Source organism: Asterias rubens, chromosome 2, assembly GCF_902459465.1.
Source record: "Asterias rubens chromosome 2, eAstRub1.3, whole genome shotgun sequence".
In the NCBI taxonomy this organism is placed as follows: domain Eukaryota; kingdom Metazoa; phylum Echinodermata; class Asteroidea; order Forcipulatida; family Asteriidae; genus Asterias; species Asterias rubens.
Genome location: NC_047063.1, coordinates 9467199 through 9489242, shown reverse-complemented (window position 1 = coordinate 9489242; position 22044 = coordinate 9467199). Strand labels below are relative to the sequence as shown.

Below are 22044 nucleotides of genomic sequence, written 5' to 3'. Positions count from 1 at the left end.
TGACAAACAGCACTAACCATGTGCCAGTGGACAAAACCTTTAAATCTCATTCTGTCAACAGATCAATCTGGAATAAGGTAAAAACCCAGCAAAACAGGCATTCAGGCTCTTTTGTGCAAACTTGTTTGTGTAATTTAAAAAACATTCGAGCAGTTATTGAAGGACACTGTCTTCTTCACCTATCTTTTTATCATATCACCAGTGAGGCATGTTGTTGTACATTGACAATCTGTAGGCCCTACGAGTGTTCGTCAAGTTTCGAATTTTACAATGTATCCCAGGCTCGATGAGGCCAGTAATTAGCATTTGGTGGCCAGTAAACTCAAGTCTGGTGGTCTTTTGAAGTTGTGTTAGTGTTCAAGTGTTGACTTTCAGATTGAAAAATGACCTACATTGTACAGTGCAGTGTACTTCTACCTCAAATGACACAAATCTTTTCTTAAAAGTTTTTTTTTTTTTTTTAAATAAACAGTTAAAGACAGTGGACACTAATTGGTAATTGTCAAAATCCAGTCTTCTCACTTGGTGTATCTCAACATAGTGCATAAAATAACAAACCTGTGAATACATGTATTTGAGCTCAATTGGTCGTCGGAGTTGCGAGATAAGAAAAAAACAGCCTTGTCACACGAAGTTGTGTGCTTTCAGATGCTTGATTTCGAGACCTCAAATTCTAAACTTGAGGTCTCGAAATCAAATTTATGGAAAATTACTTCTTTCTCGAAAACTATGTCACTTCAGAGGGAGCCGTTTCTCACAATGTTTTATACTATCAACCTCTCCCCATTACTCGTTCCCAAGTGAGGTCTTATGCTGATAATTATTTTGAGTAATTAACAATAGTGTCCACTGCCTTACTGTGCAGGTATGTTTTGTCTTGATTTTATTCTGGTCTTTACCAAAAATTCTGATCCAGTAAATATTTTTATATGGTCATGTGCAAGCCCTGCAGTCTTGCGGTTTTCCCAAACATTTTTGAGTTCTGGTTCGTGCACGTTTAATTTTTTTAAATTCTAGCCAACAAATGTCTTATCTTATGTTGTACAGTGCTTTGTATGTTTCTGGTTGCCATTTTAAATTTCAATCTTGCAAAGTTGTCAATTCGTTTTTTTATAACTGACAACCCATTTGTACGTATACAAAATGTACAGGTATACAAAAACAATAGGATTGACCTGGATTTTTTTAACCAAAATTGATTTTAATATTATAAACCACAAGGGTAATTGATTTTACTAACTAATGGTTGCCCAATTTTTTGACACCCTTTGAATCACTCGTTGATATCCCTTTAATAGCTTGGCATGCGATAGCATTACGACCGTTGAAATTTGTGTATGCACGACGTTGAGTAAAAAAACGTGTGGCATTTGTAAGTCCCTGTGTGAATGCATGTCGGGTAACAGAGGAGACCGTGTTATACACTTGACCCATTTCGAATGTCATTGCAACGCCAAATCTCTTCGTTTATTGTTGTTCGAGACATTCCATTTAATAGTGCACAACGAGACTTGTCACTGCCAGTGCATGCATTTTTTTTCTAAGTCAGTACATGTTTCTGGCCAGCAGTTAAAGTTAAGGCTTGATATTATTGTAGATGCTGGGTTGTGAAAGTTTACTTACAAGTTTACAAACAGTGAAATAAAAGAGTTAGGACTCGAGACGAGGTCGTGGCCGTGGGATAGGGACCAAGCCAAAGACAAGATCCTTTATGGCTTGGCCACGATCCTGCAAGGTTTTAAACTTTTGTTTGAGACTTTGTGTTGCTACCCTTTTATTCTCATTGATAAATGATTTACAGGACTGTGTATGTTTCGTTTTTGAAAGGGCAAGGGCACCCAGGCATTTTCTCCTTGGTAAAGGACACCCTATAGGGAAATTGTAAATTTCTACAAGGGGGCAAGGAGGCAATCACTTTCTTTGCCTCTGTGAAGTATCAAGCCTGCATTTAATGTACATTGAGAACAGTGCAAATAAAAGAGCAATGCTTTTTCTTAATGTACAAGGCACCTGTACAATTACATGGTGTAAAATATAAATAACAAAACCAGCTCTTTTATAGCGCAATTCCCCGAAAAAATTATCGATGTGCTTTACACTCAAAAACAATAGCAAATATAATATACTAGAATAAATAAGTTTTGAGGTTGCGTTTGAAAGCTAAATATTACTTGCATCAAAGCAATTATGAGGAGCTCGGAGGTAATTGCAATCAACAACAACAACAACAAAAACAACAACAACAACAACAACAATAATCAAAACAATAACAGCAGTACAATATGCTCTTATTTTTATTTTTATTTTCTCTCTCTCTCTCTCTCTTTGCAGGATCAAGCATTCAAACATTGTGCGGCTGTTTGAGATATTTGAAAACAAAACACACGTCTATCTCGTCATTGAACTGTAAGTATTTATATAAACAACAGAAATGTTTGAATGCAAAGAGTACTATTTTAAGAAACATTGTATGACGTGTAACATTCAGTGTAACATGAACAAAAATGTTGGCTGAGTTTTATCCAGTATTTGTTGGGTGGCATGGTTGGCTTGGTGGTAAAGCGTTTGCCTCTCACCAAGGTGACCCCGGTTCGATTCCCGGCCAGGGCCATATATGTGAGTTGAGTTGTGTGTTGCATCTCTGACAATGAGGGTTATCCAGACCCTCCGGTTTTTCTCCCTCAGGGAAAATCAAACACTTTCGATCTTTGGCTGTGCTCCGTGGTCATGTGGTCATAATGGGTTGATGTGGCTGGCAGCCAAAGGTGCCCTGGCATGCATGCCTACTTCTCGAAAATGTTATAGCCGCATCCTTCGCAATTTAGCTCTTAGCTGCGAGTAAGGATGATTAGCCCCCCAAATTATTATTACTTTATTATTAAGTTCTCATTTGGTACTTGGTACTTGAATGCTCTGATACTCTGATACACAATTTGATACAGCTTATTGTTCTGGGAGAAATAAGTTATACATTATTCATTGTACAAGGCATCAATCCAGCATGGAGCCTTTTCAGATGATCAGATGATTTACTTCTTTTTGGTTTCTCAGCTATGCCATTGCAACATGTGCAAAATTCCCTTTTGCGCCATTAAAGACATATTATAAGAACTTCTAAGCTTCTTCTTAGTGACAAACTTGATTTTAAAGCTTTTTCAAGCCCATGCGTATTGAAAGGCATCAAGAGAGATCTGCTGTAAAGACTTTAGAAATCTCATTCTTGTGTTAGTCGACGCAACCGACCCTCACAATCTAATCTAGGGACTGCTGTTCAGTAGTGGTTATCATCATTGCTTTAAGGCAAACGATGAGTCCAGCCTAAGAATATCTTCATCCTTGGTGTATGGCGCTGTGGGTGTATGACTTATTCCGTTTGGGAGTATTAAAGAAAGAAAAAGAGGAGAGTTTGAGCAACAGTCTCTTGAGCACATACTCACCAGTTGCAATTAATATCAAACAAGGTTACACACAACAGATGGTGCAGTAGCCTGTGTTGCATCCTTTTTGTGTGTAGTAGGCCCTTAGTGAACATTATATATTACACAATTCTTACTGTATACTGTCTTTCACTACCCCCACTTGGCAATCTTGGGCATTTTAAATGGTAATATATTTATGTTTTTGTGCCTTTCATCTCACCCCCCCCCCCCCCAATAATAAACAAAAAAATTAACAAACTTTTATGACATAATTTACCTGTATCATCAGTCCCTAATTCAGTCCCTAATTCCTGCATCGCCCCCCGAACTGCGAACTTAAAAACAGTGAATGGTAGTTATGTAGAAATACAATTTCACTGGAGTTTTTTGGGATATTGTTTACTAAAACTTTGGGAAGCTCAAATATGTACACATCCAATGACAATACAATGCAAAACATTGTTGTTGCTGTGTTTACTGTTGGGCAGCATTTTAAATCGCAGTATGTTTTATCTCTGAGGATATGTTTGAATTTGAATCAGATTTATGTAAATAAAATAATATAAACTGTATTTTGTTTGTTTTCATTATTCTTATTAGCATTTTCTTTTGGCCACTGAGACAAGAAAAAAACATACAAGCAGTCCAAATAAGTTAAACTGCGTTTTGATGCAAGAAAATGCAGTGTTGAAAGCACCTTCACACAGACACAAATTTAGCATTTCTTATATTGTGTGTTTCATTGCCCCCTGCCCAACTAATCAGTTGTTGCATTTTTGTTCTTTCAATGGAGCGTTTAGTTGTAATCGGATGACTTTCCCTTCCCTGCCGACGTTGGCTCCGATTACTCCCACTCAAGACTGCTTTGAATTGGAAATTGTACTTACTCGATATTCTTTAAGGCAGTCTGTGAAGGCAAGAGAAATTAGCGGATAACACAAGTACTTGAAAGTACAGTCTGCCGATGCATGTAAATGTATTTGCCTTTGGGGCAAATTTAATTATATTATTTTTATTAATTTGAATGTCATATTAGAGATTGAATGGAGACTTTGAGGTAAACATATGACATGGGAATTACTTGCATTGTTTCTGTGCATACATGTTGTGGTCATTAAAACTACATTAATAAATGAATGATTTCAGATTGTTTATAATGTATTCTAATTTTACCAAATGAAATCCCATGCTGAGGCAATAACCTTTTCAGCTGGAAAACATTTGGTCTGGTCAAATTATTTTGAAGGGAAATTTGTGGTCGAATTCAGAGCAGGGGTGTACAAAGCTATAGCAGTTGAACCGCAATATAGCCCTCTGTAGTTGAGGTTACATCAATACAATTTGATTGTACATTACATGTACATGTAGTACACGATGATGAACTGTTGAACTTAAATGAGCCACGATCAAGTTTAAAATTCATTATCGTGTAATTTATACTCTCTTTCCAAATGAAAAGCAATGGATGTTTTAACTTTGTGCAACGCTTGTTGAGAGGGTCATGGGAATAAAATGTTGTGCCATATCTTGATATAAAGTTCATTTAATCAAGATGATGTGCAACATTTTACAATCAAACAAACATGTGAGTCATGTACACGTGCAAGCTATTTCATCAAGATGCAGTACACCATCTTTAAGGCAACACCTTGGAAATCTAGCCTTTCAGGCGTGCATACAAACTTCTCACATAATTGACAGGAATCATTGACTATATTTGAAGCATTGTTAACGTGTAGACGCGAATGCTAGACCAGGCACACGCCAACACCGCAGAGTCAGTAAAATGATACAATCAAAAAGAGCCACAAAAGAGAATATTGATGTTCTTTACTCTCGGTGGGAGGAAAGTGCCCTTGAATGACGACACTTGGGGATGGCATGGAGAGAGAGAGAGAGAGATTATAATCAAATCAAATCCTCCCCTCTTTCCACTGGTCCCTGATTTAATCATGTTTGTTTCTAATTTCATTGTTGGCATTTTAGGCCAACCTCGGCCTATACTTACGTACATTTGCAACTCTTTTGGATTTTATCTTTTCAATTGGAGTCTGACTGTTTGCATTAAAGATCAGGTGCAGAAATGGTTATTTTTGAATATTTCAAACCCTTGAATTTTATTTTTAATGGCACATGTACATATTGTGCATGCACAGTCGACACTCCACCTTGCCTCTGTAGCAGAAACATTGTTATATTATAAGAGAATAGTAAAACAAAGACACACAAAAGCAGAAATAAGAGTCAGGACTTGATTATGTACTCTGAAGATGCAAGCTGAACCTCTTTAGAAAAGCGCTCTTGCCACTGTAAAAATGGACCAAGGTTGAGAACCTTGTCATCCTACAGTGAGTGGCCCAGATTCAACTGCAATTGAGCACAGCTACATGTACATGTACATGTACTGCCATAGGCAGCGGCTGCTGGTCATATGTCAGAAAGACCAGTCAGAATTCTCTCAAAGTGGTCCAGCTGGCAAGTTCAGTGTTGGACAGCATTTCTATTTTATTATGAATATTGGAGAAAAACAAAAATTGTGCAAATACTGACAAATCAGTGAAATGAAAAGCTTACTGGCCCTGCTGTCTAGTCACTGAAAAATGTTAAGGGCAAACCCGACTGCTAGTGGCTTGTCCAGTTGACCAGTTGAACACTTTGGGCAATGGCTCTTGTCTATCTCAAGTGCAACGGTTGTGGTATAGTGAGGTATGGGTTTGTGTAATGTGTTGAGAAACACAATAATAGTAGGAGGGTTAAGGTGTTTCCTCCCACTGGTTTAACTGACAATTTTTTAATAATCTTTTCTACCCAGGTACTAGTCTTGCTGCAAGACGTTTCTCGTTCCCTTTTCACGCACACCGCGGCCAATTCACCGACAGCGCGCGCACCGACTCACCTGACTTATTTAAGTCCACTCACCGCCCCAGAGAAACGTCTTGGTCCGTGTGCATGTTTGAGTTATGTGACCTCACATACATATTCAACATGTGGGTCAACACAATACTACGCACGCGCACAACTGGAAACAGACAAGCGCGGCCTGCCTATGTACTTGCATGCACCCGACGTGTCGAGTAAAAGTATGATCTCTGAATAAAATGATGTTTTTATAGATAAACCACAAGGGAAACTGGCTGGTTAAGTTTTAAACGATTTGTGATTGAACAAAGACAAAATTACTGAAACCAGTAGACCTTGCATTGACGTCTTCATGTCGCCATTTTAGAGGTAAGACAACTATGAAACAATTGAAGATGCACAACTATTCTCGGCGCATAGGATAGACCAATGAGTAGCCTTCTTTTGACCTTTAGCAAATGGCAGCCTGCTCAAATGCCATCATGTGCATAGTTCTAAAGGTATAGCTTTTGTAATTCCCTTAGCATCGAAACTGCAAAGCACAAGCAATTTTGCCTGAAAGTGGAAATTGGTCGTGAAGTTCTGTCAAATGTACTTGTACTAAGGATCTCTTCTTTTTCTCTGAGCAAATAAATGTATTGGGTATTATTTTCTATTGTAAAACTAGCTCAATGAAATCTGATCCTTTTTTGTAGAGCAAGTAACATTGTCTGTTGGTCATTCAATTGATCTTCTGAATATACCGCTTTGTACTCGGGCATGATACATGTATACTTCCTACTCAAGTCTGTTTTCCTTGTGTTTTGCCCTTGGACAAATCGGAAAGTGATAAACCCTGAAATGTCTATAAAGCCTACGCCATGTGTTCATGTAGGTCAGCCTTTGTACTCCATAAATATTCCTACATTTCAAGGACCAAATATCCTGCCCATTTGTACTCAACAGCATGTAAATTAACTATATTATATAAAAACGAAGGTAAACTCACAAGTCAGAATGAAAACAAATGATGTGAAACTTCGGCTGTGTTTTTTATTGATCTGCCAATTGATCTGTGGTCAAAGCGCTGTCGTTGATGTAGAATGTGTGCTGTAGCATTGGCCTTCATTTACCATCCCTCAAGTCCCACAGCGTGAATTTACGATATATTGCATGCATTCTTTGTAATGACAACAGACACTCCAGTTTTTAAAACGATGCTGGAGGTATTTAAGCAACCCTCGAAAATTCACGTTTGGCGGTTTTTATTACAAATAGCAGTAACTTTGGAGAGATTAACTAGGATTCTTCTAGGCTGTTACAATTTACCAATAATCAACATCCTGACAAATTGTGCTCTTGATTGTAGTGGATGCACCAAACAGAGTAAAACAAAACATGCAGTTTGCATTTAAAGGCAGTGGACACTATTGGTAATTGTCAAAGACTAGCCTTCACAGTTGGTGTATCTCAACATATGCATAAAATAACAAACCTGTGAAAATTTTAGCACAATCGGTCATCAAAGTTGCGAGATAATAATGAAAGAAGAAAACACCTTAGTCTCACGAAGTTGTGTGCGTTTAGATGGTTGATTTCGAGACCTCAAGTTCTAAATCTGAGGTCTCGAAATCAAATTCGTTGAAAATGACTTCTTTCTCGAAAACTATGGCACTTCAGAGGGAGCCGTTTCTCACAATGTTTTATACCATCAACCTCTCCCCATTTCTCGTAATCAAGAAAAGTTTTATGATGATAATTATTTTGAGTAATTACCAATAGTGTCCACTGCCTTTAAAGGGTTAAGGGTCAGTGTTTCATATAATTGTGAACCTAAAAGTTCACAATTATATCAATATGTCATTAGACCATTATATGGCCGAACATCACTGAGCAAGAAAAAATCACAAGTATCAGCATGTGATTGACTACCAAAGCCTACTAAAATTATTTAGTATTGTACAACAAACACTCGCCCACAAGTCTATCAACATTTCATAGCATAAAGTTAAAACGCTTCCACCAAACCCCTTGTAATCTTTTCAAAATATTCCTATCACTTCTTCAGAGAAAATCAACAACAGGCTCTTGATACCTGTAGTTGAGGCATTCACGTCTTCCTTGTCTTTTGGGAAACCCAAAAGAAGACACTAAATTGCCATTACAAATAGAAGTGATTGCCTTGGGATTGGACAAAAAACAACATCCCTAAAACACCTGCTAGGATATTGTCATGGGTAATACACAGCCAGTAGCTGTGATCCCCTTAGGCTGGTTCCTGTCATCAGAGTACTGCATCTTTAGTGTATACATCCTCTGTGGTGTGAATATGATGGCATCAGTCAAGTCTGGATATCAAAGGTGTTCATTGTATGCTGTAGGCCTACATGTACATGTACATCAAGGAATGATCTAGACAATTGTGTACAATCACCACAATCTGCACTGTACATGTTTGGTAATTAGCATAGAAACTACTTGGTAACGAGCAATGGAGAGCTGTTGATAAGTAGTATAAAACATTGAGAGAAATGACTCCCTCAAGTAACATAGTTTTTGAGAAAGAAGTAATTTTCCATGAATTTGATTTAGAGACCTCAGAATTAGATTTTGAGGTCTCTAAATCAAGCATCTGAAACCACATAACTTTGTGTGACAAGGGTGTTTTTTTCTTTCATTATTATCTCGCAGTTTCGACGACCAACTGAGCTCAAATTTTTACAGGTTATTCTATGCTTTATGTTGAGATACACCGAGTGAGAAGAGTGGTCTTTGACAATTACCAATAGTGTCCAGTGTTTTTAAATGTAGCAGGCCAGTGTTTTTAAATGTAGCAGACCTACATGAATATTGGCACTATAAAAGGATTTTGTGTAATGCTCATACAAGAGGTCTCTCCCTGATTGCTTCAGACAGAAAGCAGAGGAACAAACTAAGAAAATTAAACAAATATTTACAGTTGTACTACATGTACATCATTCAACCACTAAAGAGTGAACAAAACCACCAATAACATTCACCAAAAATTACCTTAAAATTGAGTTAATTTACATGTTTATATATCAAATCAATTCCCTTTGTGGACATGATAAGTAGTGTGTTAATTTAAAATTGTCTCTTCCCCAATGCCCCCCCAACTACGCACACATTATACTACATTTGTTCAGGATGGGTTGATGCACGCTGAAAAGCTAATTGTAATACTGACATTCAACAGCTTGTCTGTTGGAGGTTTTGTGAGGGAGTGGGAATGGATGTTATGATTACAAAAATGAAAGGGGACACAAATGTGTAGGATATTCTTGACCAGTGACAACAATTTTTTCCTTGTAAATTTGTAATTTTCATCATACAATTTACAGTATGATGTGTATCTGTTTGTGGTGTGCAACTAATTTTGATCACATTCATTTTGTTGACATGCTCATCTGAAAGAAATCGTTTGGTTCTGTTTGAATGGCATTTCATTTGGTTGAAAGTGCACTTAAAGAAAGTACATTTCTATTGAAACTTACAAAGGACACCAATGCCAATTTGATTTGAAGTCTGGTACTAGCAGTGGCATCCCAACCTCTGTAGACTTAGGCCAGCAGTAACTCAAAACCATTTAAAATGCTCTTAGCAACACTCTGTGTGACACAATCACACCTTCTACAGACAGTACTTTTGAAAAGAAGGCGAATCAAAACCTAAGCTACTCTTCTTAAATAGCTTTTAAAACACATTGAATGATGGGTGCAGATTGGCAGTTAAGTACACATAACAACTGTTTGTTTTGATATACACCATACAGTTCTTAAGTGCATACATACTTCAAACTGGTTGCTTAGGCCTATTAAGAGTGACTTTACTCGTCCACAAATTAAAATTTCCACCGGTTAGAGCCCTCAAAATCCAAACTATAATAAACAAAATGTTTTAAGTAAATTTATTGTTCGTTTTGATTCCCTTTCACCTTTTGCCATTTTGAATAGAATAGATTTCACCTTGTGATAATATTTTGCGACTATACACTCATATATGCAGTCAATATTATTTTGTGTGTTAGGTCTATGTATTACCACTAGCACAAGATGCCAATTTCAATTCTGCAAATAGCATCGTGTAATAAAGATGATAATGAAAAATATTTAAAAGCATCATGCAAGAACGAGAGCACTTATCTACATAGTACACTGTAATATCATAGAAAAAAAGTTGTCCTTGTGGTCCCTTCTCTATACTAGTACGTATCTCCTGATGAAGCTTTAAAATCGCCTAAAAAAAAAAAAAAAAAAAAAAAAGAAGAAGAAAACACGCCTATTACGAGAGTTAATGGTTAATTGCATGTTATTTAAAAAAATAAGTTTTGCATAGCCTACCCTGGGAATTCAATACAACTGGTAAAGAAAGCAGCTGACTCTTTAAACATTAGGAAGGTACTTAGTGTGACTTTTCGTAATCAAGTACCCTGGGAGGTTCAGGTACCCGTGTAATGAAACAAAAGTAAATCAAAGATTATGTAGTAATCAGGAAGGACAGGTACCTGTACAAGAAACACATTCAAATGATGTAACACATGTACATATGTAACACGTTTACCAACAAGTTATGTAACATCCTTCTCAACCTCCAGAGAAACCTAATTAAAATACCTATAATCAAGGTAACCTGTTACACCACAATAAAGAGCCACAGAGTCTGGACTTCCTGCAGCCACAATTATTACAAGGACTGATGGAAGAAAACATTTTAAACATCTTTTGTTTAAAGCCATTATACACTTTAGGAACAGAAAAAAAAAAAAAAAAAAGTACGCAGATTTACAAATAACTTTCAGGGTTTACAGGAGGTAATGGTAAAAGACTTCTCTTGAAATGTTTTACTTTTTGAGAAAACATTAAAACAAATATCAACGTCGACGTCGAGAATTACGGATTATAGTAAACACATGTCATGACACAGCGAAACGTGCGGAAACAAGGGTTTTCCTGTTATTTTCTCCCGACTCCAATGACCGATTGAGCCTAAATTTTCACAGGTTTGTTATTTTATATATAAGTTATGATACATGAAGTGTGGGCCTTTGGACAATACTGTTTACCGAAAGTGTCCAATGGCTTTAATGGGGATTGCATGCTGTCTGAGTCTTATCAATGTTTGATATGAAGAAAGGAGACACATCTCAAAACTTATCCAACTGTTACTTTTATAAATTGGTCCAATAAGTGTGACATTTGAATAAAACACGGAATTTGAAAGAAGAAGTAATCCTTAATTTAATTCTATAGACACTCACGAAGCCCTCAAGAATTGCGCTCGACAAATGAATGGAGATGTCTGGAGTGTTTAATTAAGAAATGAGAAGAGTTGATCTTTACACACAATGGCAGTCTGAAAATGAAGGTTTGCGTCCTTTTCTTTGGTGGTTGCTTCTACCTGTATCCATGGAACCTAACATTGGCATGCAACTTCTCAGCTGATTAGCTACATGTAGTTGTTTATTTTACTCTGTTAATTTGAAAACTGGCATACAACGAAAAAACAAGTACATTAGGAGCTTTTGTATTTTTTGTGCAATATTAAAGTTGCTTGTCGGTTTTATTATAAGTTGTTGACCATGGGCTGGGTAACCATTGTGTACACAGCTAGGCTAACAAATGTGGTCCATAAAGTAAATGTACATCTGCATTGTCAGACCTGTTTGCATTAGCTACCTTCTGTCTTTATCACTTTTGTACACAATGTACATCTCAGATCCTCCTTGCTTGTTATCTTAACTGACTTTTCAGAACTATCTTTTTCAGTCTTGGAGAGTAGATGCTCTCTGCAAAGTTAAGCAAATAAGAATAGTTAGGTGGGGACCTCCGTGGAGTTGAGGCAAACAAGATTTCTTTTAAAACGGACTTGAGTGACCACTTGATGGTCATTGGTCGAAGCGGCTCTGCTGGACAATCGTGTTTGTCCTAGGGGCAGGGTTGGACATGTGGCTCAAGTGTACTTATTGACTATCACTGGCATCTGTCCCCTGGAGGTATAAACCATATTCCTTGATATATATCTTGATAGTTTCTCAGTGTTTCTTCTGTGCCATTTCCGCTCTCAGATCTAGTGAGGCTTATAGCTGAATACAAAATCAGATGTGAGGATTGCCGTAAAATCTGTAATAACAGAAAAAGAATGGATTTCCTTAGTGGATTTCCTCAGTGGAAGGAATTAAGGCGATGGACCTTAAATAATTGAAACAAATAGAAATGTTAAAGTTTGTTTTGGGAGTGGGGAGTATACACGTAGTTGTAGCATCTTACAATACACCTTTTTTTGTTAAGCAAATGATGTTATCACATTAGTCTTTCTAAGAACCACAAGTCTGTTCAATTATTTAGTTTTCTTGAAGTCTAATTATGTGCAACTGGTTTGCTCTAACTTTTGCCACCTATTAGTCAAATAAAGTGCGAAGTGCCCCTGTGCCCCCGTGGTTTGCTCTTTATGAATAAGACCAGAAATTAAAAGCCAGAAACTACTTTGTTTACTTAAAGTATGAAAATATGTACACGTAAACCTTTAGAGTATATATTTCCTGTGATTTAACATGCTGATTGTAATAGACTGTGCAAGTCTCGCGCTCACCAGAGCGAGAAAACACCACAAACGAAGAACTTATTTTTTTTATGAAATCAAATCTTTGCTTTAAATTATTCTTCATGTCGAATCTGAACCCCCAAAAAAATCATTACAGCTTGTTTAAATTAGTTTTAGCTTTTAAAACAAGCATACATTAATAGGGTTTTAGTTTATGTATAGACAAAGTAAAACTCTGGGACTAGGATGTTTATTTGATCTTAATTTTTTGAAACCCCCGTTGTATATCTACGCCGAATGTGAAACTACTAAAAGCTGGTTTATACGTGGACGCACGATGGTCGCGAGGGCTTAGATTAACGCGTGACGCAGTTTAAAGAGGAAAAGGCTTTCCAACCCGCACTACCAAAACAAGCTTCTGCTTAAGTTTCGTAATCGGAGATGGGCACAAATTCTTTATTTGTTTCAAGTAACTTGACCTGAGGTCAAGTTTAAATATCTGTTTTTCTCCGCTGTTTTGTTGAATTTATGTTTACTTTTATATATGTTGTTAATTAGTATTACCTTTTCAACATGTAATTTTTATGGTCACAATGTACGCTAAACTAAAATAATGGCCGAAACATAATCTCCCCAACGTAAGACTCCATAAGGTTTGGACCACAATGGTCCCGGAATTTCAATTTCTCGTGAGACTTGCACAGTCTATTATAAACCTTTAGTTACCTAATTTTTGAAACTTTCATGTTGTTGGTTCAACACTAAGTCCTTAAATGTCTGTACATTGGTCATTAGAATTCAGTCATTTGTGAGATTGGAAAGACGAAAGAAAGTGTGGTGGGTTAATTATTGTGCTAAAGGTTCCATCAATCAGATTAGGTATGCAGTGACATTTTGCAAAGGTCTTTCTAAAATCTTGTTAGTCTTGTTTGTTTGATGTACTATACGAGTTTTATAAGCGAGCTGACTCCAAAAATAAATGGCCTCAAACACACACAACGTGTAGAGCCTACACAAGCTTATAAGAATTGACCTTTCAAATTGCATATTAGCATTTGCTTTTAAGTGCAAATAAAGAGTATTGTGATCATGCACCTACATCATACATGTGTAGTACTTTTACGAAATGTTCTTTTGTGTTATTCCAAAGAATCTTCAAAATGATTTGTGGTCATAGAAATGAAAATGGCACATTTTTTGCTTGCATTTGAATAGTTGGCTGTTTAATGCAGATGCGGTTTATTGCTCATGGTGGAAACATGCAGCACAGTGCATTTTTTTTTTTTTTTTTTGTAGGGAAAATTGGAAGCTGAAATACTGCCAAGTTTCATGGCACTGTGCCACAGAAACACAGTGCGTATAGTCTTCTGTTTAATGAAAAGCAAACGGGCCCTGAACGGCAGAATTTCGTATTGCCTAGGGTCTTAGGACTCTTGTGCCTAGTGCTTACTGAACACTGAATCCAACCCTGACTGTTCTACATGCATGCACTTAACATTTAAGAAGTCCTTAAAGAATCAAATAAAACAACATCTAAGAATTGTTTAAGTTACATCATACACCATAAACGCTGCCCATTTGTCGTCTAATGAACTCCTAAACTAGTCCATCGGTGTGTTACCATAGCTACCCCTCTCCCCAAACACCCCTTCCATGCAGAAACAAGATCGTCTTTCAATATATGTTATTTCAAGTTTTGCATTTTCCTCCTCTTCATGCTTAAAGGCAGTGGACACTATTGGTAATTGTCAAAGACTAGCCTTCACAGTTGGTGTATCTGAACATGTGCATAAAATAACAAACCTGTGAAAATTTGAGCTCAATCGGTCATCGCACTTGCAAGATAATAATGAAAGAAAAAAACACCCTTGTCACACGAAGTTGTGTGCGTTTAGATGGTTGATTTCGAGACCACAAGTTCTAAATCTGAGGTCTCGAAATCAAATTCGTGGAAAATTACTTCTTTCTCGAAAACTAAGGCACTTCAGAGGGAGCCGTTTCTCACAATGTTTTATACCATCAGCCTCTCCCCATTACTCGTCACCAAGAAAGGTATTATGCTAATAATTAATTTGAGTAATTACCAATAGTGTCCACTGCCTTTAAGTGGCCCGATCAAATGGCTCAATTTGCAAGTTGCTGTTATTCCCCCTTCTCTGTCTGGGTGACAAGCTAGTATTGATTCTCAAAACAATCTAGTCGAAAGAAAAACAAAACGTATTTAGTTTCACTTATGCTTCTTTGTCTGGGCCTCTCTTTGGTAGGCTAATTCTATCATGGTGATACTTTGTATTTATGCTGATCATATTTTGCTACTGTACTGGTGATTTTCAGCGCTGTTTTTGAGTAGCTTAGAAAGGAGAAGCGGTAAGATATTTGCATGACATAAAAAATAAAATAAAAAACGACAGAGGATGAATTTGTTTAAACTGGTCATTCCACCCCTTTGGTAATGCCTTTATTGAACTTTCTTCGTTTTCTGGGGACATATCTCACCATAAAAGCCCATATCCCTTTAAAGGATTCTGGATCTCAGCAGAACTGGGGTTTTAATATGGACAGAATATGCCAGCTTCATGCTGTTGTACAACACTCCAAGAATATTTCGGTCTGTTGTACACTGTAGTACCGACCCACTTTCCGAGTGAGGAAAACTTGATCAATAATAATTTCATGGCCAGAGGTATGATACAATGTCTTTCCTTATTTAGACCTCATACCTCATCACCACTTCCCCCAAACCCTTCCTTCATTAGGAGGCATAAATGACTCCCCTAGATTTCAGAATTAGATTTTGCGGCAAATTCAGTGATTACTAGCTAAACATAATCATTGAAAATATATCGAACAGGCACGTTCCATGCACACTAGAATTTAGTTCCGGCCCACCTCTGTTGCGGACGTACCCTTAATTAGCATTGACTAGGTATGGCAAATTGAACCAATAAATTGTAAGAAAATCCTTGCAGTTGCACAAGTGTTAAAGAAGTACATGATGTACGTGTGCAGGGTTGGTTCGAGGCTGTTCGTAATTTCCACAGAACTGCAGAGTTTAGTAAAAGAGTGGGCAGGGGTGAGCCACCAGGGGATGTACATATATGTAGCCACCCACACTGGGGTGTAGCCACCTTGGTTGTGTGTAAGGGACCAGCCGTCAATTTCACCAAACTCTGCCTAACTTAGGATTAATCTTAGGACTTAGGATGAGTTGAGTTTTGTATCCAAACAAGTAGAAAGCTTTGAACCCATCCTAAGATAGGACTGTTTACTCGTCCTAACTCGAGTTAGGATTAATCCTAGATTCATAAATACTTTAGACAGTTTCACTATTCCTATTGGTGGGGAGCGCGTCACGTGGGTGTGTATAAACCTTTGTTTATGACCGGTAAAAAGTGTTAATTCATGGGCGTGACACGCGACCTTGCACCTGTTCTTATAAAGACAGTTTCTTCATTCCTATTGGTCGAGAGCAACGGCTGAAACAGTTGTGCCACATCACGCGATACGCGCGACGCGCACAGCATTCCCTTATAAGGAGTTGTTTGCCTGAGGGCGGCGGAGGGCTTTACCATTTCATAGCTGGAGGGGTGTTGTGTTGAAAGATATCATTTAACAATTAGAATTTTTGACCAAAAAGTGATGACGTTTTTGACCGAAAAGGTATTTATGAATGGGAATCAAAGTGTGTTGAATCGGTTTTCAACTAGTGGTTTAAACCCGCAGAGGCCTGGTTCTTTATAATTTACCTCGACTTTGTCTCGGTAAAATTATCAAGAACCAGGCCTGGTTGGGATTAAACCACTAGTTGCAAACCTCTTCACCACACATTGATTCCCTTAGTTTGGTGAAATCGACTGCAGGGGACTGTACATGTAGGGGTATGAAACCCCCCCCCCCACCCCAAATACTTGTTCTCAGCTGGAAGTTTTGAGCCTTGATTGGCAAGTAAAGCACTACATTTTTGTTACATGTAACTGTGAACAAACCTAGGGTTCTTCCTTGATCGTGGTCCACTGTCCTAATGCCAGTTTTACTTTACTAAGGGGGATAACTTCTGAGGACAGGTCAAAAATTCTCCTGGCGTTATTGCTATGTAAACCTCGGATTGTCCATTCAAAAAGAAGTGCTCAACAAGAAACCAAATAGCCTACCTGTTGAAAGGCAGCAGACTTGATTTAAGCTAAAACTGTTCACACTACATGTGTACGTAGCTTGTCTCTGGGTCAAACCCTTTGCATTGCGTACTGTATTATGTCTTATACATGTACATGTATAATGGCAGTATTGCTAATCAAATCCCTGACCAATTTTCCACCAGTTTTATGCCAGTGGCTGTAATGAGCCAGCTCAAGGTTACGTTGTTGCAGCATCCAAGGTGTGTTTCTCCATTCTCTAATGAAACTCATGAACACTGCAATTGTGTACGCATGAAGTGGTTGCTAACACAAGTTGCTGCAGGGCACGCCTCATTACTGTAGAAGTCCACATGTATTTTCTGTCCCTCCAGTAATTATAACTCGACAATACTGAAAACTGCACGTACACATTTTGTTGATTTGGTAGTCCTTTCTGTTTTATTGTTGTAGAATTTACAAAGTGTATTCTTTACTTGTGTTGTCGCCAAAGGGCTTGAATTTTAAAATCTTCACTTGTGTAGCTCAAAACTTTCACTCGTCCAAAAATATTTTCAAAGGGCCAAAATGATACTATATAAATATTTTGTTTTGAGGTTTGGAATATACGTGTAGACACCTGAGCTGATGACATTACCATTTGTTTACTGCATTGCTTAAAGCCAGTTGACACTTTCGGTAAACAGTGTTGTCCAAGGCCCACACTTCGTGTATCACAACTTATATATAAAATAACAAACCTGTGAAATATTAGGCTCAATCGGTCATCGGGGTCGGGAGAAAATAACGGGAAAACCCACCCTTGTTTCCGCACGTTTCGCCGTGTCATGACATGTGTTTACTTAAATTCTCGATGTCGAGAATTGATAATTGTTTTAATGTTTTCTCAAAAAGTAAAGCATTTCATGGCATAATATTTCAAGAGAAGTCTTTTACCATTACCTTCTGTAAACCCTGTAAGTTATTTGTAAATCTGTGAACTCTTTTTTTTGTTTCTGTTCCGAAAGTGTATAATAGCTTTAAAGGAACTGGAAAATTTGGGTAGCTGTCAAATTTGGGTTCAATTGATCATCAAAGTTGCAAGAAAATTAGGAAAAATACAAAAAAAACAACCCTGCTGCACAATTTGTGCACTTTCAGATGCCTTAATATTTGGGTTCAACTGTTCATTGAAGTTGCAAGAAAATAAAGAAAGAAAAAACACCCTCTCAGATGCATGAGAAAGACGGGGGACTTGCAGGGAATTTTGGCATGTGCACTTGTGTACTCTACATGAAATTCTGCGCTTACCTTGCAATTGAAGAATGGTCATGGTAAGCGCAGAACTCGGCGGTATAAGCAGAGCCATAAAATTGGGCCCAGAAGGTCTATTGATATCTTGAAAGTGCAATGCACTGCAGAATGTGTTCAGCTGTGCGGTTGGTCACTGGCCCAGGGCTGAAAATCGATAGACTCTGGCCAGCAGTGGTCCAGTGGGTATTTCAAGTATTTTGTTCTTTCATTCTTTATTAGTTCTCAAAAGGGAAAAATTGGTTTGTTACATGCATCAAGATAAAAGATGCCAGATAGGCCTAGTGCACATCTTCATATACATACAGGCAATGTGTAAATTTCAAATTGAAAATTATTAGATATAAACAATGCAACAATCTTGTCAAAACGAGGGCAGGCACAGGAGATGATAAAAAATGTAATGAAAATATTTAATTAAGTGCTGATAAAAAAAGGAAGACAAACGAAATGGGGTTAAATTAATTTGAGTATCTGCACCTCAGCAAGTTATAATTATTTGAAGGGGGGAGTTTTCGATCATCATTATCTCTAAGCCATGTAGGTTTATAACACCTAATGGAGGATTGTGTTTTGTCTCAGAAAAAAATTACCCTGACACTTTAAGTTTAAGTTCCCCTTTGAGAAAACGCTAGTTACTGCAAGTTTTTCAAAACCTAGATGAGCCCCTGTAGAATAGCACAACACATGTAGTCCTACACCTGCTCCAGACCTGCTCCCTTTACTCTCTATCTGCATCGCGGCTTCAGGGACGGCGGGGTTCTTTCTTTTTGTCATTGACTTATTAAACTCCCAAATACATTGCAATCATTTCCACAGGAATTTGTACGAGTCGTTAATGAAATGTTGTCTCTTCTATGCCGCCTGGGCTGGGAGTATTTTGTTTGCCTCTCCACAGTTCTTACAAGGCCCCTATTCTTTGGAGTAGGGCCAAATGAAGCCAGACATCTATCCCCAGGGGCCAATCGTAAAGCTGTGCTAATAAGCAGTTGATATTTGGCTGGCTGGAGGAGTTTTCCTTTATAGGCTAAGTACAGTAATATAACTGAGAAATTAATAATGGGTGATTATATTGGGAATAATGAAAGGTTACTGGCAAACTGCTTCGGCGGCAAATCATGTGCTTTTTTGGTTAGGTACAAAATGTAGGAATGTATACCTCACCAGAATGTTTATTTGGTCCATGCACAATGCACAATGCACATTACACTTTTCCGACAGTACATAAACATGAAAGCTAGTGCAGTCACTAACCACCAGCCTCCTACCACCCCCTCCCGCCCTTCTCTCTTTCTCTGAGCCTCCATATCGTCATTTTAAGCTAATGAACCAAAACCTTTTACTGCATTCATGGGTTGTAAACTGATTGCATGGTTGACTTTTCATACTGTGTGACATTTCACCATTAATGTCAGTTGGCATAAACTCCTTTCAGTCCTGTTCACAGTACAGAGCCAAATCTTCGGAAGTAACACCCAGCAGATTTCCTGGTGAATTTGAACCCCCTAAAATTTACCTGGTTGGCTACAGGTCTGATCACAGGGGGCAACAAAGGTGATTGCCTCCATGCCCCTGGGTCATTGCCTTGGTGCCCTTGAAATGCTCCAGTAGAAGTTTACAATTTCCTCATAGAGTGCCTTTTACCCCAGTAGAAAATACCTTGGTGCCCTTGCCCCTTTCAAAAACGAAGTATACGCAGGCCTATTTATTCCTGCCCATTGTTTAATTTACTTAACAATCCCAAGCAGGAGTGTTCAGGTTAGCAAGTAAAGTGTGAGAAGCTCAACCAAATTTTTACCAGGTATTTCCTGGGGAATTTGTCAAGTGTGAATGCCACCAAGTACAGATATTCCTACTTTCTAAATGCACTCGGGTCTTAATTTTGTCCTCTGGGGTTCACAAGCCTTAAGGATTAATGAACCCCAAAGTACGGGTGTATGATTGGTACAGATGCTCTATACACAAACATGTATAATTGAACAAAATGTGATTACTTTCATTCCGAAAATGTGGAGTTCCTCACAAATATCCATCATCTTTGCTTATTACAGATTGCAAAAAATGTACTTGTTCAATGCAGTGTAAAAAGTATACAGAGTTTTCTAGCTGTGGAAAGTTTTAGAATTTGGCATTTAACCAGTCAAGCTTTCATCTCTGAAACCTTTCCTCTGTAATACCTTGAGGAGAACGAGATTCCCTACCTCAGAAGTGTGACATTAACAGCCTCACGGAGGACTGTCTTTCGTATCCCAAGTTCACGAAGATCAAATGAACATCATTCTATAGGGTGCAAGTATTAATTAACCACACGCACTGAATTGGGACCCTGTTCACATTTGACATTATGCTCAGTTAATCGACATAGGGATCCTGTTACTGTGGATGTACATGTAGCAGTGCAATATCATCAGTGCTTAACTTCATGGAGTTTCGTTGCCACTGTGTAAATTCGTTTACGTTCGATAGGACTACACACTTATTGGTCACCGAACATGCAAGTGCTTTTTCTGTGGTACGTACATGAGCAGCGTTAAGAAATTACCTCGGGACTCGTTTTCTCTAAGCTGTTGAGCCGAAAATAGTGCTTAGCAGTTTTTGGGGGGTATTCAAAAAGTAAGCGGGACACCAGTGACAACAGTATGGAAACTTTGGAGTTAAAGCTGGTTGCCTGTTTCTTGTAAGCAAAAAGCTTAGCATTTTCTTGTGCTTTTTTGAAACTGTTGAACGTTTTTGTTCTTAAAGTGTTTTTTTTTGCGAGATAATCAACGAAGTTACATCATTTCCCCAAGCACCTACTAACAATGAATAAAAGCACATACAAACAACAAATCATAAAAAGAAGATATTGAGGTCACTGATTGGCAGAAATTTTCTTCCATAATGAAAAATAATAAAAACATAAGTGACAAACAAATCAACTGATAGTTTAATAAATGAAGGTTGTGCTAAATTGTTATCAGCATATTATGAGAAGTGTCACATCTTCATCAACTCGAGATTTATACTTTTAAAGTAGAAACAAGGAAGGAGTGAAAAAGGAAAACGTCATTTCATGATTCTTAAATCCCCGTCCGAAATCACCTTGGCCATCAGTTGCAAATGTTGACATGGGTGCGTGTGAAATCTGGTTCTTCATCAGAATTGCAATTCTCAAATGCCAAGGTTGTACGGTAATGTATACTCTATGTAGAATTGTCCCCATAGTGCTCAAATATTTGTACATGGACCGGGAGGCTTCGGCGTACTGAACTTGGGAATCTCCCCCCCCCCCACCCAAAGCCATCTGCAAAACGTGAAATCCATCCCGCAACGAAGCGAGAGGGAAGATGGGCAAAGCCCCAAAAAAAAGTAATAAAAAAGCCCTTCAGAATTTCTTCTTTATCCCTGCGATCTACACGTCGTGTAATTTCTTCACCCGTACACAACTCTCTGTGAATGTGCATCTCCCGCCATTTCACACAAATAGAAAGCAATTTCATTACGGAGGAATTTATTAGCTCTTGGCATGAGCTGTTAGGATACAATTCTCGGCCAGTAATCTTATTTCGGCGCCCGTTATTACTGGTCTGGGTAGAAATAGGAGGTGTACTGGAAAGAGGAAATAAATAGATAAAACACACTGTACATCAGATCAAATTTGACTGGATAGTTTTTCCATGGAGGGCAAATTGTTTAGAAGTAGTTCTGTTTGGAGTCGTAATAAGATTACTCAGACAATTCAAAGTCGTCTGACAGCGGCTTGACAAAGCTCCCTCGTTGTATTGTAACGATCATTTATTGACATAAACTAAAGATGTTCATTC

At 38.0% G+C, this 22044-nt stretch overlaps 1 protein-coding gene across 1 annotated transcript in view; it reads left to right on the top strand.

Annotated features, from left to right (window-relative positions):
• The window catches only part of LOC117302912 (calcium/calmodulin-dependent protein kinase type 1-like), a 105428-nt gene that overhangs the window by 3419 nt on the left and 79965 nt on the right, over window positions 1-22044 (top strand). Inside the window, exon 3 of the mRNA XM_033786895.1 lies at window positions 2332-2406. Within this exon, the coding sequence (XP_033642786.1) occupies window positions 2332-2406 (75 nt within the window). The remainder of the gene's footprint in view (window positions 1-2331; window positions 2407-22044) is intronic.